The sequence below is a fragment of the Protopterus annectens genome, chromosome 11.part0 (genome assembly GCF_019279795.1).
Source record: "Protopterus annectens isolate FY-2018-M chromosome 11.part0, PAN1.0, whole genome shotgun sequence".
Lineage (NCBI taxonomy): Eukaryota > Metazoa > Chordata > Ceratodontiformes > Protopteridae > Protopterus > Protopterus annectens.
Window position 1 is genome coordinate 1062383997 of NC_056745.1, and position 19308 is coordinate 1062403304.

General features: G+C 36.8%; 1 protein-coding gene across 1 annotated transcript in view; it reads right to left on the reverse strand.

The window, feature by feature from the left end:
• The window catches only part of LOC122815696 (mucin-19-like), a 1162279-nt gene that overhangs the window by 789456 nt on the left and 353515 nt on the right, over window positions 1-19308 (reverse strand). The window contains exon 6 of the mRNA XM_044088411.1: window positions 13892-14004. Within this exon, the coding sequence (XP_043944346.1) occupies window positions 13892-14004 (113 nt within the window). The remainder of the gene's footprint in view (window positions 1-13891; window positions 14005-19308) is intronic.

A 19308-nucleotide genomic window follows, 5' to 3' on the forward strand; every position in this document is an offset into this window, starting at 1 on the left:
CTATTGGAGCTGTATATTACTTAAAATGATGTCATCCATGGTATTTCAGCTTACAAACATGAGGACAATTGAAGGAAATCCAGTTGTGTACGTTGCACTTACCATAACAGTAGATGTTCCAATTTGTTACTGCTACAATAACTTTGGGCTATATGGCCTGTAGGATACAAAAAGGACCAGCTTCACATAGATCTTGCTCACTCCCACTCCAACACCCTGACTGCTGATTGGCTAGCCTCTTGGAGAAAAAGTAGCAATCAGAATGCATACACCATCAAAGCTTCCTTGCCCATAGAAAGATAAGAGCTTACTCATCCTGAACCTCTAAAAATATAAACAGTAATACATAACTTTGTATCCCAACAACAAACTATATGCAGAAGAGAGGGATGGAGGGTGGGTGCAGCTAATGCACCAGTGAGGAATTACACAACTGTACTATGTTCATCATTCTCATTGCTGCAATAGCCTTTGGCTATATCAGTTGATTACCAAAGCCTATCTAACTTGGGAGCAGGAAAGACCCAGGAGTCTCTGGATAGCAGTCCTAGCAAAGCCAACCTTGGTCCTGATTTTGTGTCCCATATCTTTTGTCTGTTCCTAATAAATGTTTTGGTTTTCTGTAAAACCACTGAGGACTGAAGTGACTAGATAATGGCATACAGTTGAGTTTCAGACTTCATATTGTTCGGAAAATACATGATAACACAAAGCCTGTTATTCTAGCAACTAAGTTTGTAAGAAAAGTATTTAAAATTTGTCCCTATTTTTCGGTCTTTGCCCCCTCCATTATTTTAGACTTTGTCCAGATTTCTTGCACTAAGAGGTTGAGAGGCATGATGACAGGTGACCATACACATCAGCAGAACAGCTTGAGCAAACTCTGAAATGAAAATGAGGATCCACTGGCAGGCATTCTGAAATAAATATTCCTTGCCAGAGGAGTGAACAGGCCATAGGAAAGTAACTTACACAAATCTTTGAGAACCAGAGATAATAATCCTGAATAGAGCCCTGAATCCAGGTGAGGCACCAACTAGAAAATATTCTATACTGTTACATAAAAGATTTCCAAGTAGCAGGATTTCTTGCCTTCTTTAATACCAGCTTTATTTTCTCATGAAAAAGGTGCCTAAAAGGTATTAGAAGTGAATCATTCAGTCAGTTGAAGTTGATTGAGATTGGAGTGTATCACATTTCCCCTATCTTGTGTGAGTAGATCCAATTTATGAGGAAGCGTGTGGTAAGTGCCTTGGCTGATTCCACAACAAGAGGGAACCAATATTGCCCGGCTCAGAAGTTAGTCACTATAATAATTTTTATAGAATCCTTCTGAATCTTCAGAATGATCCCAGTGCTCAGTAGAAAGGGTAAAAATGCATAGAGGAACATTTCCAACCATGGGAATGAAGATGCATCTGTTTTTCAAGCTTGCCTACAAGGAGTCCTGATGCTAAATTTATTTAGTTGTCTGTTTTGAAACAAGGTGAACAAATCTATTTGACATGCTCCCCACAACTGTATTCATTCCTGGAAATTGCCCTCATTCAATTTCCATTCATGAGGGTCTGTCTTGGACCTGCTCAGCTTGTCTACACTATATTTTGCCCTTATACTATGCAAGATGCTTGAAAGGTTATACAATGCTGTATAGCTAACTCCCATGCCATCATAGCCAGCAAGTATGTGGGATAATACATGGCACTACCAGTTTGTTTAAGTACCACATCACTGTGGTATTGTATTTAATCACCTGTAATGGTCCCTGGGACCACAGATCTCGAAGAGATTCTATAACATGGATCACAACTAACACCTCTTTGGCATTTATGTTCTGTAGACAATTCAAACTGTCCCACAGGCCTCACACCTCTGCACACATAGAAACTGTTCCCCAGTCAAAAGCTGAGCTGCCTTACTGCATTGACCTATGCAGTTCTTTCTTGATAATGCCCAAAACTGGAATCTTTAAATCCCAGAGAATAAGAATGTTAGGTCTATATTCAAAAAAAATCACACTGAATTTTTCTCATATTTACTCTGTCCCAAGGAATCATAAGAATTATAGAAATAATGAACTCTAGAATCCTGGGATATTCTTTGGCTGCAAGTCTCAGACTGGTAGGAGAAGACCAGGAACATTTTCAGATGCAAATTCTCCTTTTCCTGTTTGAAGAATACCTTTAAAAAGACATATCTAAAAGGTAAACTAAAAGCACAATCTTGTGTGAGGGAGTCAAGGAGGATTTTGAACATTTATCTGGAGTCTCAAATTAGTAAGGAGTAAAGAAAGCCATGTTAAGGACTCCTGTTATCTAGAAAAAGACTCAGCAATGATCAGTAGGTCATCCAAATAAGGAATGACAGGTAACAGACTGAAGGGTCAACATTTGGAATTTTGGTACTTTCACAAACCAGTTGAGAAAGGAATGATTTAATGATCTCATAGAAAGATTGTTCTTTGAAATCAGAAACATTCTGAACTAATAGCTTTCCTACCTTTGGTCTAAAGACACTATATAATTCCTGGGGTAAGCATATGCTGAAGAACCTAAGAATTAAAACTCTAATTGGTACATATGGAAGGGAGGGTTTCACCTGGAAGGAGGTATGTATATCTAGTGCCAAATGAAACCCTTCTGAACAAATAATAGTACCTAAGAGTTTAAAACAATATGTTGCTAAAGGGAAAGGCTGAGAGTCAGTCTGCGAGACAGAATTCGATCTGTAGAGACAGCACGAGAGGGAGAAAGGAGTGATGGCATAGTTATTCGGAAGGTGTAGTCTGTCCCTATTTCTGAAAGGATCCTTATTTTTTATTGTTCCTTTCCTGCAGTTTCCTTTTTGTTCCCTGTTTGCCAGAAGATGGAGGGATTGATTATTGACAAGAATTTATTATTTTGACTTAAAAAAAACAGCAGAGGGTTTGTACGATTTGTATGGTGGGGCTTGAAATTAGTAACTTCTTGAATTAAATTCTATCTGTTATTAAACTGTTTAAGAATCTGAGTAGCAGAAAGGACAAGCAAAACTGCCTTGCCTAAAGCAGAGTTTGAAATCTCAAACTTTCCCTCATCAAAAAACTTTTGAGTATTTACCCAGGCATATCTTCTCAAAATAGTGGCAGAAGTAGTGGTCACCATTACAGAATCTGCACAATTATACATACATACTTCATGGCATCTTTAGACACCTAAGACAAGTTAGAAATTGAAGGATTCAAATAGGACCTACCTTCCCTGAAAGAAGTATGGCAGAACAATCCTACAAGCTGCAAACACCTGACAGAATACACTGTAAAAAGTAAATTCTCTTATGAAATCTAATACCTTACATTTTGGTCAGCAGGGGAAGAGTTCTTATTAACAAATATTCTGCCTTTTTTGGGCACTGAAAGGTGAGGGTCAGAGTTATTTCAGACAGCATTTTACACATCTTCCAAGGTTGGCATAATTGAAGGAATGGGTGTAGCATGAGATAACTCCACTTGCAGCATACCATAATATCACCTCAGTTTAAGGGGGCATCCACTTGCTCCCACAAAAATACACCATTCTTCCTTGAACTAGTCATAGAAAAGAAAAACTCCTCTTATGGAGTTAAAACACACACACACACACACACACACACACACACACACACACACACACACACACACACACACACACACACACACACGCACGCACGCACACACACATGCACGCACGCACGCACACACACACACACACACACACACACACACACACACACACACACACACACACACACACACACACACACACACACACACACACACACACCACACTTTCCTCTGTATCAGAGTTTTGGGCTTGTGAATAAGATAACAAGAAAGCCCTGTCTCTTTCAAAGTCAGAATCCTTTTTCATATTTTTGTCAGGAATATATTGACTTAGTTAATCTGCTGATATGGATGTTTGCTCTCCAATACAGAAAGCCTGCAGTAAATTCCTGATTAAGGCAAGAAAATCATCCCTGTGAACAGACAAAATGCCTTTGGATGAGCAATGTCTATCCTTTGATTTTTTTTCCTAAGAACATCCCTGGAAGGGGGCTGACTGAGAGATGACACTGCTCCTCAAGCAAAAAGTGATTTTTCCCTGCGCCTCTGAGAAGATCTTCCTGAAGAAACTCCTAAACTCACAGAAGATCATTTTCCCATTCTCAGACTGAATACCCTGAACAGCCGCAGGGACATGGCTAACCCTGGGTCCATGGCGGCAGAAGGAACTACACCAGAAGAACCTTGAGAAACCAGTGAGCAGTCTTAGGAACAATAAATAGTCACTGTAGAGTCACACTGCAATGCAGTCAAAGGCTCCTATACAGTTTTTTTTCCTTTTTTTTTTTTTTTTAGGTATAACGTGAGAAGAAACTTCAGGAAAGATGTAGGAATTTATGCTGTAGCTAAAGAAGAACCCTCCGGCCTGATTGTTGGTAAACACTGCTGGGAAGAGTTGGTCAGAAGACAAGTTGTCACAAAATGTACACAAGCACTAAGACACTCAAACATCATTTTAAATACATAAAAACAACTCCAAATCTTTAAATCCTTATACTTCAGTTAAAATTTCTCAAAACCAGTTTCTGTAGCCATGCAGCTGGTTTCACAGTAGCCCATATTTATTTGTATGAGTTAAGAGCTGTTTACAGAGGAGTTTTTCAAAGCTTTTTGGGATGGGATACAGATATGATACAGGTCTAAAGGCCTTTAGGTTAGTGGGTTTAAGAAACATAGGAAGTGTTGTGATCACAAAATGCTTGAAAGTTGAAGGGAATTTACCTGTAGTGAAAGAAAGATTGTAGATGTGTCTGACAGGTTTGGCTATTTAATTAGCTGAAAACTTAAGAAAAGAGGGACATGAGATACTGAACTTGGGACCAGACAAGTTTAGCTACTACTATTGCTGAAGACAGGGTTATTGGGAGATGAAGGGAATGAGTTAGTTGGTAATATGTTTTATGGCAGAAAGCAGAAAATTCTTGAATTGCTCAGGGAAGTCTAGGTTTGGAAAACTTTTATAGACTGTGGTGGTAGTAGGGTTGGTAATGTGACCTGTTATGTGGATGTGAGGGACTGTTGTTGTCTAAAATGGAGTATTTTAGCACTGTTAGTTCATAGTAAGCAGTAGGCTAGCTGCTCTTGCAGTCTATTTTAAGTCAAGCCAGTTTCATTAATGACAAAAATCAAACCCTATACTTTGTGTTTCTGAGGTAAACACCTTAACTATTATGCCAACTCCTAGTCCCAGTTAAGTGGAATTAGATACAGCATGTCTGCTGAGGAAGCTATACATATCTGACAATTAAGCCACACACACCCACTGTGAGATTTGAACCCCTACCTATCTAGAGTCAGAGCAGGTGAGTGGTCCTTAATTCAAAATGAAGAAGTATTAAGAGTCAAACAAGCTTATTTTAGATTTTATGGCACATATATGACAGAAATATTTAGACAATATGGGAGAAGGCAGAGTTGAAAAAAGATGTAATACATCTGCCCCATCAGGTATACAGATAATAGAAAGAAAAAGAAAAAAAAAACAAATTAGCCTATTTGCCATGAAGGCAGAGTGAACATGAATTGGCAGATTGAGTTTATTTTCAAGCTTGGGTTATATGGAAGGAATATAGAGTAGAGATGACAGGTTTATAACTGTATTGCCTTTGGTATATTAATATACATGAACAGTAGAACTTAAAGTAAGGTGGAAACTAATCACACCTAAGAAAGGCAGAGTTGAAAAGACGTGCCAGTCTGTCTGCCATCGAAGCTACATAGATAGGCTACTTGCTCCCTATTTTTCACTATCTGCCACCTAGGCTAATAGAGGAAGGAGGGGCTACACTGAATTATAAGTTAAGCTGTTACAACTGAAACAAGTACTATGAAGAGAACTATAACTACAGTAGTTATTATATTCAACAAAATCATTATTTATACACTGTGGTCATCTGCTAGATATTCACAGTGCATCTCAGACCAATGAACATAGGCTAGCATGTTGGGATAATATGAAATCCTTATGAGCTCTAGTCAGCAGAAGTGCCATGAATTATAAATTTGATCGCTGTCATTTCAAAAAAAGTATGGGCTGTGATGTCATTCTAAAAATTAAAGATGGGCTAAAAATGGAATGATGAAAATTACCCAGAGTTTTTAAAGAATTGGGAAAAGAAACAGTGCTATGAATATCTGGTCATCATAACAAAGTATGAGACGAAAGTAACACACCTTAATTTTACAAATAAGCACAGGAGATTCTCTTTTACAAAAGTGAGATGAAGATGATCAGAGAAACTCTTTTAAAGGGCATACTTCTGGAATACCTAGAAATTAGTGGGGAAACAATGTACGACGCAACATGGATGCCCTGTGGCAAGGGTATCTTGGATAACTCTAACCATGATAATGGTCATGAAAGGAGTAACATTATGATGAGCTTGGATGTTAGGCAAGCATCCGGGTACTCTTACAATAAAGTTATATCCATATAATTAGGAGCAGTTAATGACTATTTTTCTGATGATGAATTAATCTGTAGTCGACTACTTATTCCAGTGTCATGTCTCTCACTGTTATTTTCCTTTGATTTTTGCAGGTCATTTCTTGTCTTATTACAAGAAGTTTGTGAACAATTTGCATAACCATTTTTAATTACATAGAACAATTAGTATAACTAAAATAAAGGTTAATACTTAAAAGAAATAAGACGAAAATATGTCTCCTAAGTGGGTGCTTAAATGTTAACCATTCAGTGCAGTCCAAATTATTATTTTTAAACATGACAATGAAGAAAGATTGCAAAAACCTCACGTTGTTTTTCTATACAAAAGCAGAAAAAATTCAACAAACTCCCCCTGCAGGTCACACAGTGTAGCACATTGGTTTCTTTTGAATCCTACCTTAATAACTGGATGGGCACCCACATATTTACTCCTGGGGTAAGCAGTATGACCCTCACCGAGCAGGGTGGCAAATATACCCACTAAACTCAAGGGCTGCATAATTAGAATAATTATAATGGGGCAAACAGAATGAAAATGAGGACTGTAAGACTGGGAATAAGATTTAAATGTGGAACTTTGTAGTTAATATAAAATGTGATAATCAATGATTCAGGGAACAAACAACCACAGGAAATTATTCTATAGCTATAGTGAAAGTATTAGGCACAAAATAACAGAATAAGCTTGGAATGTCTATATCAGATGCCACAAAGACAATCATGCAGCATGTGAAACCTAAACGTACATTGGTGGATTACTACAATGGATAGAAAAAAGAATTATCAGCAAAGAAAATCCCTTTTTGAAGACAGCTGGCGTGCCTCACACACAGTACAATTTCTAATCCTAGAGTTATAATTTTTGTAAGACTTTATGCAAAATGAGTGTAGTTCAACAGATGGGTAGCAAAATTTAGACAACATGTAAAGAATTACAACTTAATAATGCACAGAGTGTTCATATTTAAAAAAAAAAATACATGACAAAAAAGATGCAATCTGAAATCATACTTTTTTTATTATTACTGTTCACTTCATTCATGGTGGGATGTTCATTTTGTAGTTAGTTTACAGCCAGGTGAAGTAATTCAAGACTACTTAAGAAAGAAATATATCAGCAGCCATAAAAGCTGCAAAAAGTAATCTAAAACTAGGGCAAAAGACTATCCAGCAGTTGGGTATATAGGCAAAATAGGTGGACTAGATGGTTCTTTTTGTATTATGAAATATGTACTCCAGCTGTCATATATGTGTTATAAAATCTAAAATAAGATTGTTTGGTTCCTAATACTTCTACATTTTGAATTAAGGATGACTCACCTGCTCTGATTTTGTCAGGAATTTAGCCACCTTCCCCAAACTATCAATAGTATCTCCACTCCTCTCTTCACTATCCCACAGTCCCCTACCTTCACCCACCCTCTACTTAAAAAAAATCTCATATAAAAAGAAAAAAATCAGTAAAATCAGTACTTGAAAATATGCCCACAAACTTCCTCTAGGCTTCGGCCTAGACCACATTTTTCATTTGATTATCTACCACAAGTAATTTCTAACCCAACTTTTTCATCACATCTCTAAACTCTGCCTGACATCTGGAAAGCAACACTCATGACACCCCACAAACAATCTCTACCTCAGAACATCTCACACTTTCATCTTATCTCTATCCTACCCACTCTTGTGAAGGATCTAGAAAAAAAAATCTGTTGTATCTAACTCACAAGCTATATTCTGCAATACTATCTCCTTACCCCAAAACAGCATGGATTATGGACAGGTCATACTACAATAACAACACTTCAGAGCCTAACTGATGACATTCTCCTCAACGTAGATTAAGGTGACATGAAAATAAAATGACATTAGCACTAAGGAAATAAAAGGTGAAGTACAATATCTCTGTTTCATTCCAGCTTGTATTCTTGTGTTGAAGCTTTTCTCCCGAAGTCTCTACTGTGTTAGGAACTCAAATTAAACATAACAGGCATTACATTTAGCAAATTATACCCTAATGTCATTAAACTGGCAGCAGTTAAAATTATAAAACCACTTACATATATCAATCTCTTATTAAGTATTTGTTTTGTTCCTCCAGCATTCAAACACTTAATAACCATCTCTCTTCCTAATACTCAGCAAAAATATACAAAAATACATATAGCTGAAAATAAAATGACATTCTCCTCAAAGTAGATTAAGGTGACATGAGCAATATTCATTGGTCTTGCAAAAGCCTTTTAATCTAATCAGCCTCCTTCTTCCCTGTTTTTACAACACTGGCATTAGTAACACATCCTTCACTTGTTTCCAAGATGTCTTGTCAAATGGATTCCTCAAAGTTAAACAAGGCTCTTGATTCTGTCATCCCGCACCTTTTTTCAGTGGGAGCACACAAGGTTCTAGCCTAGTTCCTCTTCTCTTCTATAGTTTCATTACTAAGCTACCTTATCCCCTTACTTCTCTATAATTCAACCTCTATACTAATGACGTGATAGTCTTTAGGGACAGTCACAACCACTCTACAAGCAAAACACAACTACTAAAAGAGCTTAGCTACTCCCAATTGCTGGCTTATTAACCACAAACTAATACTCAATCCCATAAAAACAAAACATGCTGTTTGGCCCCACTCAAGTACTTTAAAAATCACTAGAGTTACTTAGTATCACTACCATTTGTGGTACACCTATCAGAACAACCAACCAACTCCTTCAAATACCTTGGTTTGTGACTAGATCAGTCACAAACATTCTATACCCATATTGAGAAAATGAGGGCATAAGTTAACTCAATTCTCTTTTGGGCTAGGAAAATCCTACCCTACCTATTCAACCCATGCAAGGCAGGGATAAGCAAAGTAGTTCATCATTATTTATTTTATTATGTCTGTTAACCGGGCAAGAAGCCTGTTTTCAGAGGACATTCAGGGAGAAAAGCTCCAGCAATTACTTATCATCAAAACAATGTAATACAGAAATTAAAGATTTAAAAAATACATTGAAATTCAATAGGAATGTAAAGTTGCATAGTTACAGAGTCTTCAATGCAAGCAAAAGAATAAACATTATCAAATAATAATAACATAAGAACAAACCTTAGAAGGATGGCAACATTTAAAGTAGCAGTCCAGTAACATAAGAACAAAATTCCATATGGTTGGTAACATATGGAATAAAACTCATGTTTTTTTTTTTTTTTTTTTTATTTAGGTAGATGAAGCAGAGTAAAGAGAGACCATGGTAGAGTAGAAAAGTAGAGGTTAGAGAGTATCATTCCATTGTAGTTAAGAGTAGGTAACAACAGATAGTGAGATTAACCTGAGGCTGTACAAGAGTATTGCCAGTGTTTAGAAAGGTGTTCTTTTAGGAGTAGTTTGAACTTGTGACTGTCAGGATGTTTTAGGACTTGTTGGGGAGAGAATTCCAAGTTTTAGCTATTTTATGTAAACAGAGGGAATCACCATAGTAGTTGTGAGATTTACCAACTTTTAGAATTAATTTGGCAGATGATCTGAAGGTCCTTGGATTACTGTTTACTTGGAGTAGGTCAATGAGAGCAGGGCAGTTGCTGGGTTTGTAGATTATGCTGTGGGTAGTGGTTAGTTGATTAAGAGATAACAGGCTGTGTAGTTCAATCCAATTGAGTTTGTGAAGGACATGACAGTGATGAGCTTTGTGGGGTAGACTAACAGCAAACTTGCCTATTTTGTTACAGCGGGTTTGTAGGATGTATAAGTCAGTTTTACATGGATTAGTAAGGATTTGGGAGCAGTAAAGGAGGGCAGAGAGAATATGGGATCTGGCTGTGGCTAATCTGGGGTCATTGGTTAGGAATGGTTTTGCCCTATAGAGTCTGCCATGTTTGGAGTGAACATTTTTTAATTGTAAGTGATATGTGTTTGTCGAATTTTAGGCAATCTTCTGTTGTTACACCTAGGAGTTTAGTTTGACTGACTAGTTCTATTTTAGTGTCATTTGTGGAGTAGATAGACAAAGGGGGGTTATTTTAGTTTTGTTGTTACCAAAAATCTTCAGTTTAGTTTTGTTTGGACTGAGTATTAATTGATGGTTGGAGAGATAGTGTTCTAAGGCTTGGAGAGACTTTTGTGCCTTATCTTGAAGTTCCTGAAATGTGGGGGCAGAGAAGATTAGAGAGGTGTCATTGGCATAATGAATGATGAAAGCTAGTTGAGTGGCGGCATCGATGTTGTTGGTAAATATGATGAAGAGCAGAGGTCCCAGGATGGAGCCTTGGGGTATTCCGACTGAGACTGATAGCGGGGGGGAGGATTTGTTTTCCCATTTGGTAGCCTGCTGTCAGTTAGAAAGGTAACTGTGAAACCATCTTAGGGATGTAGCATTGAGGTTGTATTCAGCTGAATTTGGTAGGATACCGTATCAAAAGCTTTGGACATGTTGAGGAAGAATGATGTGACTAGTTGGCCTTCATTTTTAAGGAGGTTAACAGTGTTAGTGAAACTTAAGAGAGTTGTATTAGTACTGTGCTTGGGGAGAAAGCCATGTTGTGAGTTGGATAGTAGATTGTCCTTAAGTAATTTGGTCAAGGAATTGCTGATTGATGCATTTTTCTAAGATTTTGGCTAGGGGGTAAAGAATAGTGATGGGTCAGTTATCAGTGAAGTCTGTAGAGCAGCCACCCTTATGCAAAGGGTTGATATGTGATATCTTCCAGAGGAGAGGAACATACTGTCCAGAGATAGAGTGGTTAATTAAGATAGGTCCTGGATAGGAAATAGTGCTGGCAGCTAGTTTTAGAAATTCATGGGGGAGGTGATCGGAAGCGAAAGAACTAGGTTTTAGTTTGGTAAGAAACTTTTTATGTAGCTAGTTTGAATGGGCTTAATATGGAATGAATTAGCATTGGAAGCAGTAGAGGTGGGTACTGTTAAAGATGTACTGGAATCTTTGCTTATGAGGGCAGTTATTGAGTTGACAAAATAAGTATTAAATTGTGTTGCTAAACATTCAGTGGTATTGCTAGTTAAAGGTGCTAGGTTAAGGGACTTCCTGCATTTAGGAGATAATTAATACATTGTCAAAATTTTGGGGGGGATGTTCTGGTGTTCTTGCTGGTGTGATTGAAAGTATACTTTTTATCATGTTTATTAGTTTCCTAGCCTGGCTTCTTAGTTTCTGGTATAATGTAAATAATTCTTTGTTTTTGGTAGTTTGATAGTGTGACCAGGTTGTGTCCCTTTTTTGAGTAGTAATTTAGTGGCTTTTGTTAGCCAAGGTAGTTGTTCGGCTTTTGTGCGTATTTTTTCTTATGGGAGCTAGGCGATTTAATATGTCAAGGAATGTTTTGTTAAAGTATTGAACAGCAAGATCTAACTGGAGGAGCTTTAATTATGAACAGTCACATTGCTGTAGCGTAGAATTAAATGTAGATGGGGAGAAGTCTGTTTTTGCTGTGGATGCAATTAAATAAGATGTTGTTTGGTGTGTATACTCATTTCCTGAGAAGAAAGGTTGGGGAGTGGTCACTAAATGAGTCAGGAAGGCAGCCTGCTTTGTGACTTAGGTTGGGTTTATTAGATAATATCCATGCAAATATTAATTGCTTTCTGGTATGTTTATCAGTGAGAGTTGGGGAGTTAATAATTTGAGAGTAATTGTAAAGGTTAATGATGTTGGAAGGGTTATCAGAGGAGCATGTAAGCCAGCCAAGGTTGAAATCATCTAAGATTATTGTTTCCTGGTTGAAGTTTGAAGATGCCTAGTAGAGGAGTTTTTCTATAATGGATAAGTTTTGGCCAGGAGGTAGACTGGTAGCAATGATTATTATTCTTTTGGGGGGTTTATTTCTAGGTGTGCAGTTAATATTTCAGAGTTGGGGATGTAGGGAGATCAGTTTAGTAGGGTCAATTTGAGGAAGTCTTTAAACATGATGGCAATGCCACCAAACCATTAATTTATCCTGTCACGTCTAAAGATACTATAACTTTTAATGATATTTCATCTGGTTCAGTTTAAATATGGACTACCAATAATAACCATAGCATCTAAGAAAAACGTCTCCACACAACAGACTATTGAAATCAAAATCTGTCACTTCAACACTAATTCACTCTGTCATGAGTACAACTGTTTCTCCCTCAAAAAAGCAAAATGGTTCCCAGTGCAGCATAGATTAGAACTGCTACTGGGATCTCTTATAGTCAAACTTCTCCAATCTAACTCATTCCCAACACTAGCTCCAAAACTTTATATCAAACACACATACAGACTACAACTCAGACGGGTCTATATTAATTCATCAAAATATATATTCATCTAATATGTGTTCAGCAAAGGCAAAACAACAGCGAAGCATGGAATTTTTCCCAGGATTATTGTGCTCTAGCACTCTGGAACACACTTCATACTAAATCAAACAAATCCAAGTGGGAGGCTTAACCCCCTACACACCCCCTAACTATATATACCAATTCCAAGATCACACTATGTACTTGCCACACAATAGGCCGCATCACCTAGAGGTTTCTCGGTCACTAGGCTTACTCTCTCAACTACTAACACCTCTTAACTCCTTGATTTTCATTTCACAAAACATTTCCATCATGATATAAACCTGAAATATAATCATGTTATATGTACATTTCTCACAATTTATCCTACATCTATTAATTGTTTTGATACAATGTTTGTTCTATATTGTTAATTATGTTCTGTTTTTGATATGTAATGCTCACTGCCTCTCTGTTCTGTATATTTTTTTCATTGTGAATTATTTCCCCTGCGCAGGACCTGCAAATGGTCAGCTATAGTCAGTGTACTACACCAAGAAACAAATGTAAAATATTAAAAATTAATGTATCTAACTGGTCAAAATATGCACAAACAGGAAACAGTGATTTATTGCAGTCAATTAAAGAACAGAATAAATCATGGCATTAATGAATATTAAACAAATATACCTATAGAGTGAGTTAGTACAAATGATCAGTCAGAGTCACCTAACCTGACTTTTCATGATAACCTAATGAATTCAATTGTTAGTGAATATTCTACCTTCTCTTTTGAATAAAAACTGAGAGTTACAAAATCTGCAAATTCTAGAAAACTATAAGTGACTTTATAGTACTTGCATATACAGCACTGTCATCTTTTTTTAGTGTTAATGAATATTCATCTAATTAGTCATGAAATATCAATTGTTTATATAAAGCTATGCAGATATGCTGGAGAAAACAAATTTAAACAAAATTAAACTAAAAAAGAAAAACAAAATGAGAAAAACATGTTGACCAGATATAATTCATTAACTAGCAAAGAAAAACTATCACCAAGCAGCAAAGAAGGGTATTTAGTAATAATTTTTAATTTGTATGTGATATATACCTCCACTCCAGCTTCAAATGCGGATCTGTTTTCAGGTTTGTAAATTTGGGGAAGACAATTTTCTCCATTTGTTCTTACAGCATATTTAAGCTGACGCAAAACGATACTCTCATCTGAAACAAAATATACAGTTTAAAATAATTTAGTAAATTAAAAATCCAAAAAATAGAAATATTCAAAAAGCAACTTAGTCACACTGGTAATATCCTGAAACTGCTCACAGATTATGTCTGTGTTGCACATAAGACTGTGTAACTAGTCCAAGGAGGTTACCTGAACAATGACCAGTTAACCTAATGAAGTTAATTAGTAATTAATAGAACATAATTAAAATATAATCCATTGATTTAGGGCAGTGAACAACAAATGGCCATTTTGAGGTATGGCACTAATGTAATTGTTAGCTGGACATTACATGCCTCATTACTCATACAGCAACATGGCATTTAACCTCACAGCTAAGCATTCTTTAGCATTGCAGTGCATCTCTCTCTCTCCCTCTCTCTCTCGCTCTCTCTCGCTCTCTTTCTCTACATTTCTGTAAACTGACTGATTATGTTCCTCTGTAGGCAAAACTGGTAAGAGACAAGCACACATCCTTGTGTTTACTGGAATGTCACTAAATGGCTCAAAATTTAGTTTTATCCCTTCTGAGACTAGTGATTATTTCAGAAAATGTACTGGACTGCATTCCATAATAATCATTATAGTTACTGCCTTTTTTATTTCAGAAAATGCATTTTAATTCTCATCTTGTTATTGAGTCAACTTTCCAAGTTTAAATAGTGTCCCTAAATTGGAGCCTTTGTCCATGATTACATTTAAAATTATCCTTGATTTTGAAGGTAATAAAAATGAAGGTCCCAAGTGATAGTAGACAGAGGAGTAGCTAGGTCATATGGAATGCAGACTGAGAGAATCATTTGGTGACACCACTAATCCCCCACTCTACAGAGCAAAAAAATATTTTTTGAACAGGTGTTGGAAAAAAATGCCTTGACAACAACTTATTACAGCAACATAAACCAGGAGGCTCAAAAGTATGTCCAAACAGGAAGTTTTATTGAAAGTTTAAATAATTTTTCACAAGTTAATTATTTACCTGTCTTGTATTACATAATCAAATACAACACTGTTTTAGCTATTTAAAAAACACAGACACACAGATGACCCAAGGGAAAATCAGCTAAAATATATATCTTGACCCTTCAAAATATATATCTATAATGTATACTGCAGAAAAAAAAAATAGTGTGCATTGTGACACCATCTGTCATCGAAGTTTATACCATGTAGGCAGCTCCTTGCAACACAATGTTTTAATAGTCATTACTAGTTCAGTGAACTCATCTATGCAGCAATTTGTTTGTCTGCAAACAGCATGCCCCAGTAGCATAATAAGATAATAGACACATTGTGTGTTTTTATTGTTTAGCAACAGAGCTGTATATATGCTGTACCTCTGAGTGCTTTGTTTCAGTTAGAAAATGACCCCCAAACTTAATGAATAAATAAAGATAAATCCAAAGTGTAAGTGAGAAAGCAACAAAAGAAATAAAAAAATATTGGGAAATAAGAAAAAAATAGTCCCATGGATTAAATGAATTCTAACACTATATCATACTGGGTTTATCTCATATGTACAATGTACATGCTTTGATTCTTGCAGACACGATTCTTTGGTTACTGCGCAAAACAAACCATGATAGGTATATATCCAATTCTAATGGTAGTCAGCAATAAAGGAAGTATCTGAGATAAAATTGCTTCATTATAATTAAAACACACATTTTATAAAAGTCCAGTAATAATCCTAAATATCAAATCCAATAACTATTTGTATAGAGTCATAGATGTTTACAAGGTTAATGACCACAAGGGCCTTTGTAAGCCAAGCCATGCATCTCAAATCTTTGACAAGTTGGAGTACCCTTGATAATTGTAAGCAGGAGATTGGGAGATAAAGCATTTACAAGCAGGGGCCTGGAAGCCAAACCTTTTACAGGCTTCCTGTGGCCACTAGAGACACAGGTGCCAAACCAGGGATGAATTTCCTGTTCCCCATCCAATTGTCCAATTTACACTTGAACGGGTTAGGGAGGAACTGTGCCTCACATGGATGGGAAGCCTGTTTCAGAGAAGGAATAGTCTCTGGGATACATACCTGTCTCTCCAGCAGGCCCTATTTATATCACAGGCAAGGTTCAAGTCTTTAGAATGGGTGCATACTGCATTACATCCACCTAACCTATTTTATGATGTTCTTCAGCTAATTAAACACCAAAGGAAAAAAGTTTTCCAAAGTCTTACACCAATCTCTAGCTCAGACATACAGCATAATACTTTGGGCAACACAATATGTTATTCTGCAAATCTGCAGTAATTGTGATTATTTCAAGGTACTCTAATGGAGACCTCAAGAAGCCTATTAAGAATATAGAGTACAGTGAGGCCTCATTTTTTATTGATTTTTCTTCTTAGTTCACCTAGGCAACAAACAGACTTTCATAGTATTAAGCAACATGTGCTGAGTATTTAGCCCAGCCCCTGACAATACCTCTCAACTGTCCAGATTTTTGCTGAATATTCAGATTTTCACCTCATAAAATTTGCAGTTTTCTGGCAAATCAATGAGGATTGAACTCATTAAATAATGACACATGTTTGTGTTTCAGACTTAATTTCCCTCAGAAAATGCATACTAATACAAATCCGGTTATTCTAGAAACCTTCTAAGTTTAAGCTTTATAACAGCAATATTTAAAACCTGTCCCTGTTTTGGGCCTTTGACCTCATTATTTTAGGTTTTGTCCAGGTTTCTTGTACTAAGAACTTGAGAGATATGCCCCCCAGACACTGCTTTCAAGAGAGACAGAGACATATGTCACTTTTCAATGACCAAAAAGAGACTAGTAATATAAATTTGAAGGGTATGGGTGGCTTGCCCCCACATTAGGGATGGAGGGGACCCTGCCCGCTTTAAAAAACATGTAATTTCAGTGAGCCTGATTACCAGGGGGTTTAATTTTTGGTGAGTCATAGTGGAAAGATTTACTATATCCTTGTTTTAAAATAAAGGGAAATACACATTCAAATTATACTTGGCTTTGTTGCATTGCTGCCTTTCAAGCAGTTTAGCTGCATTGTTTGCGTTTTTTCTCTAAAGAGTTGTTCATTCCCAACTACTGCGGTACCTCCTAAAAAATAACTCACTCTCCAAAACTCAGTATGACTTTAGACCCTCCCACAGCACCTCGACAGCATTACTATCATTTACCGATATAGTTAGCCACCACAGAAACAATTTGTATCTTCCATTTTCTTAGACGTATCAAAAGCCTTTGACATGGTAAACCATAGTATTCTTCTCCAAACTCTTATCTACCCTAAACATCAGCTCCTCCACTATATCATGGTTCAATAGCTACTTATCTGGTCATCAGCAAGCAGTCCTATGGCATGACCAGCTGTCCCCCCTGCTACCAGTATCCATAGGAGTCCCTCAAGGATCCATTCTAGGACCAGTATTGTTCTCACTATTTACTAACCAACTCTCTTCTTCCTCACTCACAGCATCAGTAGTACAATATGCAGATGACACCACCCTTATAAGTGCCACCCCCACCTTAAACGAACTGCAAACCCTAACCCAAAATAATTTTACTCTAACCAAAATATGGTTCACTAACATAAAACTTATTCTTAATTCCAAAAAACTCAACTAATTCTTTTCAGCCCTGATTGAGCTCCCCCCTTAACAATAGTTTCACCATTCACTCCAAAGATAACATTCAAATCACTCCAACTGCACACACTAAACTGCTAGGTGTGGAAATAGACAATAACCTGAAATTTGACATCCATATAGCACAAACCATCAAGAAAGTTAACAAAAAGCTAGGACTCCTCTATAGGAACAAACAGTTTATCACAAAACAAAACAAAGCTACTATTGCAAGAACTCATCTCTTATCCATCCTTCTCTATGCCTCCCCCATCCTTACTAATCTCCGCCAAACTGATCTGAACAAAATGGAATCTTGTTATAACAAGATTGCCAAGTTTGCTACTGAAGCCTCATACAAATCCCATCACTGTCTTGCCCTTAACCAGCTCAATTGGCTCAAGTTACCTCAACTACTCCTACTCAATCAACTCTCAATAGCACATAAACACTACTGCCTTCCAGAAAAATAAACCTGCACTCCAATATATAATTAACCCCCACATTCCCACTAGAGCCTTAAGATCTAGTTGCCAGAACCTCATAAACATCATCAGATACAAAAATGACGCTGGCAAATCTCTCTTTGCTTGCACTAGTGCCAGAATCTGGAACTCACTACCTAACCAAATAACCTCTACTACCTTCACTATTCAATTTTAACAAAACCCTGAAAAAACAACTTTTCAAACAATTGGCTTTGCTCATGCTACTCCCGAGTTTAATTCTTACCATTACCTTGTTCAATGATTCTACTAAAGGTCCCCTGATTACTTTCTCTGTAAAGTTTAATAACCAGCTGTTATTACTTTAACAGAATTACTGCTAGTATTCAGGCAAACACTCAGATATACATTAATACAAAAAAAAAAAAAAAAAAAGAATATTCTGTACAGATCCTACTGTTGGAATCCTCTTAAACTATTTACTTTACCAAATGTATCCTTTAAGAATTGTTAAGCTATACCTTACTTATGTTTACATGAAAGTAATATTTTTTCTGTATGCTATTCTTTTCTTTTGTGAACGTTTCTTGTATGTAATGCTATTGGAGCTTTACTCCCCGAGCTTCCGCTGAAAATGGATCTGTGTCCAGTCGGACTTTCCCGGTCAACAAATGTAAAATAAAATAAAAATAAATAAATAAAAAATAAAAATGTCTTAGTGATCCATTCAGTAGTCTGTCCATGTATGCACAAGCATTTCACTGACATCAAAATCAGTAATTTCGTCGAACAATCCCTTCTGTAGTTTGTCCATGTATGCACAAGCACTCAAACGACACCAGAATGAATCATTTCCCACAAAGGTCCCATTCATTAGTTGTCATGTATGCACACGCACTAAATGAGTCATTTCCCACAAAGGTCCCATTCATTAGTTGTCATGTATGCACACGCACTAAATGAGTCATTTCCCACAAAGGTCCCATTCATTAGTTGTCATGTATGCACACGCACTAAATGAGTCATTTCCCACAAAGGTCCCATTCATTAGTTGTCATGTATGCACACGCACTAAATGAGTCATTTCCCACAGAGGTGCCTTTAGTAGTTTGTCCATGTATGCACAAACACTCAAATAATAAGAGAATGAAACAGTTCTCACAACAATCCCTTCAGAAATTTTGAATACTCAAATGACACCAAAAAGAATATTCCCCCCTAAAGATTCCTTCACTATTGTGCCCAAG